The sequence below is a fragment of the Rhinolophus hipposideros genome, assembly GCF_964194185.1.
Source record: "Rhinolophus hipposideros genome assembly, chromosome: 17".
NCBI classification, from domain to species: Eukaryota; Metazoa; Chordata; class Mammalia; order Chiroptera; family Rhinolophidae; genus Rhinolophus; species Rhinolophus hipposideros.
Window position 1 is genome coordinate 55311318 of NC_138063.1, and position 12330 is coordinate 55323647.

At 39.2% G+C, this 12330-nt stretch overlaps 2 protein-coding genes across 3 annotated transcripts in view; both read left to right on the forward strand.

Annotated features, from left to right (window-relative positions):
* Positions 1-12330, forward strand: part of LDLRAD4 (low density lipoprotein receptor class A domain containing 4) — a gene marked incomplete at its 5' end in the record, with an annotated part of 627426 nt that overhangs the window by 408740 nt on the left and 206356 nt on the right. The window lies entirely within an intron of this gene.
* On the forward strand, positions 6259-11430 carry LOC308509777 (keratin, type I cytoskeletal 19-like). The gene has a single exon (XM_081078287.1). It carries the CDS (start codon positions 7525-7527, stop codon positions 7948-7950), a length of 426 nt encoding a protein of 141 aa, XP_080934413.1. The 5' UTR covers positions 6259-7524; the 3' UTR covers positions 7951-11430.

Sequence of the window (12330 nt, forward strand, 5' to 3'; positions counted from 1 at the left end):
TCTTCCCACCACCCTTCCATGTGCATTTCTGAAGTACATAGGTCACATGACAACTGTACTAGCAGCGATTTCTGTTAACCGGCCTAAAACATTGATTGTCCAGCACCTCCTATGGACTTGTGTGGGGTGTGAGGCCTCTGCAGACATTTGACTGCTGTTTGCCTTAGGTATTTTTACTTGTAATAGAATCATTGTTATTTTTCATCACTTAGGAACTTGTTGGTGTGTTATTCATCTGATGTCCTATGTCTCCTTCTCTACAGATGTACACAGCACACTCATATACAAACACTCACATGTGAGCACTGGTGCCCTGTTACATCCATAGCAGATACGTAGGTTGAAAATATTTGTCAGGACTCATAAGTCAACGTACTAAAGTTCCCAGAGCAACAGGGCGTGGATGGAGCCTTCCTTGGAGAGGCTTCCTAACACAAACAGGCATGTAATTGTGCCATAGGAACAGCCCTTTTCCAGTGTGTGGGTCAGAGTCTCATCTCTGTTGTCAAAGAGATGCTGCATTAAAATACCCATAGAATCTGTATGCTACTTTAATTTGAGTGACTTATAGGAACCTGAAATAGAAGAGGAAGGGAGGGGATTATATGCCAGACATGAAGAAAAATGGCTAAAAGATGAATAAATGTTACGTATATCTTTTCCTTCTGTTAAGCAACTCATGATAAAAGTAAATAAAACCCAGATCTTCTCCACTTAGAAGATATGTGGCCAAGTGAAGTGGAGTGCTCATCCTAAATCTCTGTAATGATTAGAAAACTGCCATTAGTTCTCCAGAGACCACGAGACTTGTGTCTGGTATCCACCATCTACCTGAAGTGCTGACTGCCAGTAACTCATCATTATGGGGTATAAAGCTAGTGTACCCAGAATGACTTACTGTGCCCTAATGTGGCCTAGGGATTATATTCCCTTAAGCTTTGTTTATAACTTTGTTACCAACTATTATGAAATGATAATAAGTGAACTACATTAAAATTGAACATTTTTTCACTTTATCCTTTTGTGAGATTTATATTTCAAAATATTATAGTCCGAGTTAAAAAAATTTACATGGGTATGTTCAGTTTCTAAAAACTGTAATTTGTGATATGTGTGCTTTTCTATATGTATATTATACCTTAATAAAAAATTTAGAAAGTATAGCCTAAAACACTCTTAAGCCTACCTTATCTTATGATTGATAGATATTTCCAGGAATGGTTTCTGTAAGGAAAAAAAGGAATATTAAAATCAAAAAGTGAACTTTCTGCTGTCTCCCTGACAAGTATGGCCTTGGTCACTGGATAATGTTTTGCCATGTGGACTAGCTAGAGCGGTTGGTCCGAGGGTGTGCAGATGAGGGTCTGCTCACCATGAGGACCGTTGGGCCACGTGAAAAGAGAGAGCCAAGACATGAGGCAGGATTGAGGCAGCCTCTTAAGAATCTGTTCTGTCATGTAGTGAATAAGAAGTGCTTTCCCTCGTCTGGCGGTACTTTTCTCTTCAGAGGATATGAAATAGTGGGTTTTGGGTTTTTTTTACAACCAAGAGTTTACCAGATCTTGGCTGTGCCAGAAACTGCAGTCCTTGACACAGGACAGGGAGAGGCAGAATGAAGCCTCCTATACCACCCCTCCCTTTAGATATTCTGCCTTGCTTCTCTAATGACAATTTTCTGTGACTCTATCCTGAATTTCTCAGAGGTTAAATATTGACAACAGAGCAAATCCCTGAGCTCCAAAAGGTTGGGAGAGGGGGTCACTCTGCTGCCATCTAGACCCACCCTTAGGGAAAGGCAATGGACTCTATTCAACCTGCTGCATACCATTGAGAGTGTCCTGTGTAGTTAACGATGAGGGGTTGAGTAAATAATTTATTATAAATGTTTACCTGTAAGGCAACTGGGATAATTAAACATTCCAAGAATTATTTTTCTGTCTGTAGCTGATAACCTCTGGAACCGAAGACTAACGGCCGACCGTCACTGGCTCTGTCACTGAGTGCATCCATCACAATCAGTCTGTAGATTTTTGTGTGCATGCCAACTTAAAGACAGAGACTTTTGGAGAGATGCTCTAAGACAGACACATTTAAAATTGAATGGCAATAAGTTTGACTTGCTGCTTTTTAAGATACTTTATATGTTTGAAATAATTAACTGCTGGTACCATTGAATCTAATTTCCTTTAAAGATATGTGGTGTTGGTAAGTGTAATTTAGTAACCCATAGTTAAGATGCCAACATTTGATTTTATAACAAAAGAAACACTTAAGTGTAGCAAGGATGTAATAAAGCAGTAATAAGGTTAATATCAAATGGCCCAAAGGTGAGTTTTATACTTATTTTACAGGCAAAGAATAAGATCTAGAACTAGAGGCCAAGATCTTTCTCAACATAGTACTTTTCCCATTAGGTGACAGTGTGAAGGTCTGTGTCTTGTCATTCCAGAGCTTTGCATGTTGGTACTATTAGATCACTGAATTTGCAGTGCTCCACAAAGAAGTTTTCATTAAGCACTGAGGGAGACGTAGACTTGTTTCCATCAATTTATAGATGGCTATTAAGCTTGCTTCATTGTATCTAGCACTGTAATACTGTCTCCCTGACAAGTATTTACGTATGTAATTAATTCAATATAGATAATTTATGTTACTTTCATGTAGTTTTTGCCTCCCATTCACTATTGGTTCACAACAGAGCTAATAAAGGTAGATAAGCATTTAAGGAGGAGTTGAAAATGCAGCTTGCCATTCTCTAAGACCTATGCCACCATATGCCAAGTCTGGGCAGAAACAGGTTATAATTATATTCCTTGAATGGTCAGGAAGGGCTTGAGACTATAAGGAGACACCATGAAGACTCAGAAATACAGAGGTGTATATGTGAGTGTCCTGCTCTGAGGCATTCAGGAAAGTGAATCTCAGTATTTCGCTCCCATGTTTCTGGGGTTTGACAGAATCCCCCGAGAAACTTTTCTCTAATTACAAGTTGCCACTGTATGAAGTGACACCCCTTTCACTGCCCAGGATTTTGCTTGTTTTTGCTGTAAAGGTAAAAATCATGTGGAACATCTATTTTATTTACTGTAACAAAAGTGATTATCCCTTCCTCCGTGTCCTAATTCCAGCTTGCTTCTGTTCATTCACTCTTCTTATAATCTGTTGGGAAACAACATCTCCTTAGTGAATACCTCTCCTCTGACCCAGAAGGACAGTCGAATTCCCTGAAGAAGACACAGTATGGCTGAGGAGTATTATCTGACCTTACCCAGAGGTGGGGCTCCCACAGACTGGAGCAGCCTTGACGAAGGTGTCCCAGGCTTTTAGCTCTTTTCCAGGCAGACGTTGGGTGTGGTAAATTTGACCCTCCTGTGAATCTCTCTGCATGGAGACCACCTAATTCACACCCGAGCTGGGGACATGCCCAGAATCCTGAAACTCAAGATTCCCTGCAGGCGTCTTGCTGCTGTCCAGAAGACCGAGCTCTCTGGCCGATGCCTAAGTACCTAGGTCATCTTGGCACCCTGTGGGAGCACCAGGTCAGGCCACAGCCCCACCTTCCCCATTTCTTCCATCCTCGCTGCTCACCTACTCCTCCTGTCTCAGAGTAGGGGATGTCTCTGCCATAGCAAATGTCTCTACCCTAGTAAAAGGGTATGGTAAATAGAGAGGAATCCTAAAACATAACCCCTGTATTCTAAACACCTTGAAATGTTGCCCACAACCAACAAATTTCATTGTTTTCAAGCAATTTTAAAACCATTTTCCATAAGCCTACCAATACTAGGGATGTGCATGCCCTTCATCTGAAGGCCAGTCCTGACACTCTGGTCTTCCTTTTCAATTATTTAAATCTTTATTTGTGTGTTTTGCACAACAGTGTAATCCTGTGTAAAATATCATAAAGTTTCTTTTTGTATTTTTGTTAGACCATGGAGTTAGCTTTTCAGACTAGGAAAAATTAAGAGAGTAATTTAGATCTTAGAAATATTAATTACTAAAAATAATTTATGTAAAAGCAAAAATATCATTTTTCCCTCTTTTTGCACTGTGTGCCTCTTGCCGCTTCTGGCTTTGGTGTCCTTAATGTTCTGCAAAGAAAGGTATTCTTAGTTGGGAATTGCTTTGAATGCTTTTGAAATATTGTCCAATATTTGAATAGTATCCTTTCAGTAAATTATAGAACACTCTCAGGCTCGTAACATAAGATTTTTTTCTTCTTTAAGAAGAAACTTAGGAAGGCCAAGATTCAATGGTCTTTTATTGTGCTGCACCAGGAGATCCCAATGCAGGGCTGAGAGCAGAACATAGTATCTTGACTTTGTCCACTACTGGCCCTTGCTATTTTAGAGAAAAAGAGTACATGGACTAAGCAAAGGGAGGCAGAGGTTTAAGCCACGACCCGCCATGGTCCTTAGGAAGAAGAATGTTGTTAGATTGGACCTCCTGCATCCCCTGTTGGGCCCCTGCTTCCTCCCATCTGTATGCAGGATGACTCAAGAGGTCCCCACTTTCTAAGAAGGCTCTGGTCGTACCCCACAGTTTGGAAGCAGGCGTGCTGGCCCCAGACATAATAATTGCCATGCTGCTATCCTTGAAGGTGGTGTGGAGGCCCATCAGCAGTGGTTACCAGGAGGCCATCGTCCCTGTGTTTGGAGGAGAGTCGACTGAAAATATTACCTAGCAACAAAAAGAGCTGGAGTCAATTGGGGAGAAGAAGTGGGGTGGTTGTTATTAATCATGCTGAGAGGTGCATTGTGGTTTAAAATGGAAAAGGAAGGGACAGATTAAATATTGACATTCACTGAATTCCAACTGTGGTAGCTTTTGGCTTGTCTGACACAAAAGCATATATTTACTAGAAGGAAAAATAAAATCATCTAACTTCTGCTTCAAGGGGCTTCAGTTGGGAGAGAGAGAGAGAGAGAGAGAGAGAGAGAGAGAGAGAGAGAGAGGATTCATTTTCAGCCTGGCCTCCGTTGAAGAGCTTAGTTACTGACGTCTGTAAAAGCTTTTTCTGAATGAGTTCACAATGCAGTATGCCCACTGAAACATATTCTGTCTTAAGGATTTCTTTCAAGTCTATGTCTGAGTTTTTCAAAACAAGTTAAATATCTTTTCTTATAACACATATTGATAATATGCCAATACTACAGAAAATATGCATTAAATAAATGACATTTAATAGTGGGAACTTGCAGAAAATATGTAACCTGTAAGAAGTTCGGGCACCCCCCACTGCCTCCCAGGACATAGGCTTATCAATGAATTATTAAATGATTATTAAACAAGTCTAGTAAAATGATAATTTGTAATTTGATGTCTTCTCTCTGTACATGTCTTTCAAGGCCACTTTTTTTCTGGTTGTTACAATAGTGAGAGTGAACCTAATGGGCTAATACTCAGTTTAAGATATAACTCAACCTTTTTTAACTCAGCCCTAGTGCCCCCGGCCTCCTGGCACGGCGGTTACAATGACTTTCAAGGTCTTATTTGGCATCGAGGAGAGATTTCCAAGTTCACCAAGTTTTCACAGTGAGTAAATCATTGTTTGAGAAAATGACATCTTAATTTAAATGTATGGGACTATTCAGAAGGGCTTATATATGGTGGGATTCTGAGGAAAGACTATTAAAATTCCAATCTACATTCATAAATGCAGAGTTTCATCATAGAAGTGAAATCAGAAATCATTTGGTCTAATGGCCTCATTTTGTCAATTGGGGAACAGTTTGAATTCTGGTGTCAGAAAGGTGAATGTAGATGGGGCAAGGGAGATCAGGAATTGAGAAAAGAATTGAACACAAATCTCTCTTGTTCTTTAGTTGACAAATCTCAGAGCTTAAAATTTTACTGCCAAACGAAATTGTAAATGTATCTCATCTGTTTGTCTAAGCCTGCCTTCCGTCAACCAATGTTTTCTATTCATCAGCCTAAAACACAGCTTTGGTGCTGTCACTTGCAGTGAGTCTATTTATTTATCTTTTAGAGGAAATACAAGGGTATATTTTTTCTCCTTTCCTGAAGTATGAGACAGTGTTCTTGAAAGGGAGTTGTTACTAATAATGTGGCTTAGTAAAAAGGCATACATCAAGGATTCTTAAATCTTCCCTTAGTTGTTTCCTCAGAATTGGGTCAATAATGTTTGGAGTAGCTAAGATGGGTCAGGTATAGGTTAATTCCAAATTTTAGAACAAGAAAGGTCATTGGGTCCAGTTCCCTTTCTTTAGGCAATAAACTTTTTTATTTTGTACAAGGGGTTATATGCCCCACCTAGATCACATAGAAAAATTGGAAGCACTACTATTTTACAAAATTAAGCAAACTCAAAGATCTCCATTCATCTTCTAACTCAGTTAGATTGCCTTTACCTTCAACTGCCGGCCTCTTTGTGGAATTTTTCTCCATTAATTTGTCCTTCCCTTTAAGATCCCTCTTTTAATTCTATAAAAAAAACCCAGGCTCTCTTGGCAGTCCTGCCACCACTTCTTGGCCTGGAGGAGATGGGCTTTGTCTAGAGGAACAGGAAGAGTTATTATGCGGAGGGCAGCCACCAGCTGTTCTGCATCAGTACCAATGAGAACACAGGAGGAAATGAGCATTAGCGGCAGCTTTGAAGATTTAGGTTAAGCATAAGGAAATGAATTCTGAATCATGAAGACCATCAGGATCTCAAGTAGATTATTAAGGAAGATTGTGGAATCTGGTCCTCTAGAAAAACAGAAAACACTTTAAAAATAAGGCAGCTTCACTACCCAAAATGATTTTCATGGGATCTTGCTTGCAATCAGGGGATAAAACAGACGATGCCCCATCTTCCCTCTTGATTCTAGTAAAAGATTTTCAGGGGATGATGTTTCCCCAGTCAGTAGCACAGTCTAATGCTTAACATGCCTTTTGTTGAAAATATTAATTCCATCTTTTCATCTGACCTAAATCTTTCCTGCGTAAGTTAAACCTTGTTCCCAGTGGAGGTGAAGAGCAGGAGATCAGAATTCAGCCTTTAATGTATCCAGTTAAATTTAGAGTATTTCCCATTAGGGGGACTCAAGAATTGGCACTGTACTGGGTCACATCATTGGATGGTTTCAAAAAGAAGGCCATCACAGAAATTTGACTCTTGGTTTTGGTATTAGAGTCAAAGTCTCCCATAGCCGAATTTAATAAAGGGATGGGGAGGTGAGAGTAAAAGAGTGTAATTTCAAGGTTTGTGGCCATTACCACAAAACCACTGCATTAATGTAAGCCAAATTAAAACCACATAGTATAGATTCCTCCAGCCGACTGCAACTCCACCGGCCAGTATTGCAGCGTCCTCTTTCGCCTCCTCCTCTTTTCTACAGCTATGGCCAGTCGTCTGCCTCCTCGTCCTTCGGGGGTCTGGGCGGTGGCACCGTACGCTTCAGGGCGGGAGGCACCTTCTGTGCGCCCAGCATCCACAGGGGCTCTGGTGGATGCGGCGTATTGGTGTCCTCCACCTGCTTCGTGTCCTCGTCCTCCTTCAGGGGCTAAGGTGGCGGCTATATGGGCACCCTGGCCGGGTCCGACGGGCTGCTGGTGGGCAACGAGAAGGTGACCATGCAGAATCTCAACAACCGCCTGGCCTCCTACCTGGATAAAGTGCGCGCCCTGGAGGTGGCTAACGGTGACCTGGAGGTGAAGATCCATGACTGGTACCAGAAGCAGTGGCCCCGCCCCTCGAGAGACTACAGCCTCTACTACAAGACCATTGAGGAGCTGCGGGACAAGATACTTGGTGCCACCATTAAGAACTCCAGGATTGTCCTACAGATTGACAGTGCCCGTCTGGCTGAGGATAACTTCCGAACCAAGTTTGAGATGGAGCAGGCCCTGCACATGAGCGTGGAGGCCAACATCAACAGTATGCCCAAGGTGCTGGACGAGCTGACCCGGCCAGAGCCACCCTGTAGATGCAGAGCAAAGGCCTGAAGAAGAGCTGGTTTGCCTCCAGAAGAACCATGAGGAGGAAATCAGTGCTCTACCTTTCTACAGAAACATTGAAGGCCAGAAGGGAATGGCAAGAGATACTCAAAGTGATGGATCACAAAGGCCTACAACCTAGATTGCTTTCTCCAGCAAGGCTATCATTTAAAGTTGATGGAGAGATAAAGAGCTTCCCAGAAAAGAATAAGCTAAAGGAATTTATTACCACCAAGCCAGCATTGCAAGAAATACTAAAAGGACTTCTGTAAATAGAAGAAAGATGAAAACAATCTAATTACAAATTTAAAAATGGCAATAATTATGTACCTATCAATAATCACTTTATATGAAAATGGATTAAATGCTCCAATCAAGAGACATAGGGTGGCTGAGTGGATAAGAAAGCAAGACCCTTGTATATGCTGTATACAAGAGACTCACCTCAGATCAAAAGACACACATAAGCTGAGAGTGAAGGGTTGGAGTAAGATATTACATGCAAATGGAAGCGAAAAAAATCTGGAGTTGCAATACTTATATCTGACAAAATAGACTTTAAAATGAAGAACATATTAAAAGACAAAGATGGGCATTATATAAAATAAAGGGATCAATCCGACAAAAAGACTTAACCCTGGTAAACATCTATGCACCCAACATAGGAGCACCGAAATATATAAAACAGACATTGACTGACATAAAGACAGAGATCAACAGTAACACTATCATAGTAGGGGACTTCAACACACCTCTGACAACAAGGGACGGGTCTTCAAGACACAAAATCAATATGGAAACAAAGGCCTTAAATGACACAGTGGACCACTTAGACCTAATCAATATTTTCAGAGCATTTCACCCCAAAGCTGCAGAATACATGTTCTTCTCAAGCACACATATAACATTTTCCAAGATAGACCATATGTTAGGCCACAAAACAAGTCTTGATAAATTTAAGAAAATTGAAATCATACCAATTGTCTTCTCTGACCACAGTGCTATGAAATTAGAAATGAACTACAGGAAAAACTGGAAGACACACCAATTCATGGAAGCTGAATGACATGTTACTAAATAATGAATGAGTCAAGCAGGAGACCAAGGAAGAAATCAAGATAAACAAATCAAGATAAACAAAGTGAAAACACGATGACCCAAAATCTATGGGATGCAGAAAAAGTAGTCCTAAGAGGGAAATTCATAGCATTGCAGGCCTACCTAAAGAAACAAGAAACAACACTAATCAACAGTTTATCTTCACACTTAAGGATCTGGAAAAAGGACAGCAAAATAAGCACAAAGGGAGTACAAGGAAGGAGATAATAAAGATCAGAGCGGAAATAAATGAAATAGAAACCATAAAAACAATACAAAAGATCAATGAATCTAAGAGTTGGTTTTTAGAAAAGATAAACAAAATCGACAAACCTTTAGCCAGACTCATTAAAAAAAGAGAAAGTGGACCCAAATTAATAAAATCAGAAATGAAAGAGAAGTGACAACAGACACTGCAGAAATACAAAAAATTTTAACAAATTGCTATGAGCAACTATATGCCAACAAATTTGACAATCTGGAAGAAATGGACAATTTTCTAGAGGCATACAGCCTTCCAAGGCTAACTCAGGAAGAAACAGGAAACCTGAATAGACTGATTACCACCAAGGAAATTGAATCAACAATCTCCCAACAAACAAAAGCCCTGGACCAGATGGCTTTACAGGTGAATTTTACAAAACGTTCAAAAAAGAATTATTACCTATTCTCAAGCTCTTCCAAAAAATGCAGAAGGAGGGAAGACTCCCAAACACTTTTTACGAAGCCACTATCACTCTGATCCCAAAATCAGACAAAGACACCACAAAAAAAGAAAACTACAGGCCGATATCTCTAACGAACATAGATGCAAAAATCCTCAACAAAATATTAGCGAACAGAATTCAGCAATATATTAAAAAGATCATACACCATGATTAAGTGGGATTCATCCCTGGTATGCAAGGGTGGTTCAACATCCGCAAATCAATTAGTGTGATGCACCACATTACCAAAATGAAAAATCAAAATCACATGATCATATCAATAGAGGCAGAAAAAGCATTTGATAAAATCCAGCAACGATTTATGATAAAAACCCTTAGAAAGTGGGAATAGAGGGATCATGTCTCAACATAATAAAGGGCATATATGATAAACCCACAGCTAACATCATACTCAATGGGGAAAAGCTAAAACCATTCCCCTTAAGATCAGGAACAAGGCTATTTGTCTACTTTCTCCATTTTTTTTCAACATAGTGCTGGAAGTTCTAGCCACAGCAATTAGACAAGAAAAAGAAATAAAAGGCATCCAAATTGGTAATGAGGAAGTAAAATTGTCATTATATACAGATGACATGATACTGTATATAGACAACCCTAAAGACTCCACCAAGAAACTATTAGAGCTGATAGATGAATTTAGTAAAGTAGCAGGATACAAAATTAATATTCAGAAATCAGTTTCATTTGTATATACCAATAATAAAACATCAGAAAAAGAAATTAAAAAACTATCCCATTTACAATTGCTTCAAAGACTATAAAATACCTGGGAATAAATTTAACAAAAGAAGTAAAAGATCTGTACTCAGAAAATTATAAGACAGTGAAAAAAGAAATGAAAGAAGATACAGATAGATGGAAACACATACGTTGTTCATGGATAGGAAGAATTAATATAGTTAAAATGTCCATACTGCCTAAGGCAATGTACATATTCAACGCAATTCCTGTCAAACTACCAATGATGTTTTTCACAGAAATAGAACATATAATCCTGAAATTTACATGGGACCATAAAAGACCCCAGATAGCCTTAACAATCTTGAGAAATAAGAACAAAGTGGGAGGTATAACAATACCTGACATTAAATTATACAACATGGCTACAGTAATCAAAACAGCATGGTACTGGCATAAAAACAGACACATACATCAATGGAACAGTATAGAGAGTCCAGAAATAAATCCATGTATATATGGCCATTTAATCTATGACAATGGAAGCAAGAATGTACAATGGGGTAAAGACAGTCTATTAAATAAATGGTGCTGGGAAACCTGGATAGACACATGCAAAAAAATGAAGCTGGACCACCTACTTACACCTTAAAGAAACAAGAAAATAATATATATATACAAAAATAAATTCAAAATGGCTTAAAGACTTAAATGTAAGATTTGAATCCATAAAATTCCTAGAAGAAAATAAGTTAGAAACTTCACAGACTTTACCCGGAGTAAGATTTTTACTGATGTATCCCCTCGTGCAAGGAAAGTAAGAGAAAAAATAAACATGTGGGATTACATCAAACTAAAAAGTTTTTTCACAGCAAAGGAAACCATCAATAAAACAAAAAGGGATCCTACTGAATGGGAAAAGATATTTGCCTATGATATATCTGATAAGGGGTTACTATCACAAATTTATACAAAAACTCAACTCAACTCCAAAAAAACAAACAATCCAATTAAAAAATGGGCAGAGGACATGAAGAGACATTTTTCTAAAAAGGACATACAGATGGCAAACAGACATATGAAAAAATACTCAACCTCACTAACCATCAGAAATGCAAATAAAAAGTACAATGAGATACCACCTCACCTCAGTCAAAATGGCTATCATCAATAAATCAACAAACAACAAGTGCTGGCAGGGATGTGGAGAAAAGGGAACCCTTTTGCACTGTTAGTGGGATTGCAGATTGGTGCAGCCACTATGGAAAATAGTATGGAGGTGTCTCAAAAATCTGAAAATGGAACTACCTTATGATCCAGCAATTCTACTCCTAGGCATTTACCCAGAGAAATCCAAAACTCTAATTCAAAAAACTTTATACACTCCTATGTTTATTGCAGCACTATACACAATAGCCAAGACATGGAAACAATGGAAATGGCTATCGGTAGATGACTGGATTAAGAAGCTGTGGTACATTTATACAATGGAGTATTATGCAGCCATAAAGAAGAAAGAAATCTTACCATTTGGAACAACAGGGATGGACCTAGAGAACATTATGTTAAGTGAAATAAGTCAGACAGAGAAAGACAAATACCATATGATCTCACTTATATGTGGAATTTAAAGAAAAGAATTAAGTGAGTGTACTAATCAGATACAGTTTTGGAGACTTAGAGGAAAAACTGAGGGTTGCTAAATGGGAGGGGGGTGGGGATAAGCGTAAAGTGAGGGGATTAGAAAATAGTCGGTAACCACAAGATGGCCACGGGGTTTTGAAAATTAGTTTGGGGAACGTAATGAATAATGTAAAGATTTTGTAGGGTATCCGATGGACACTTGTCTCATTAGGGAGACCACCTGAGGGATGATGTAGATGCC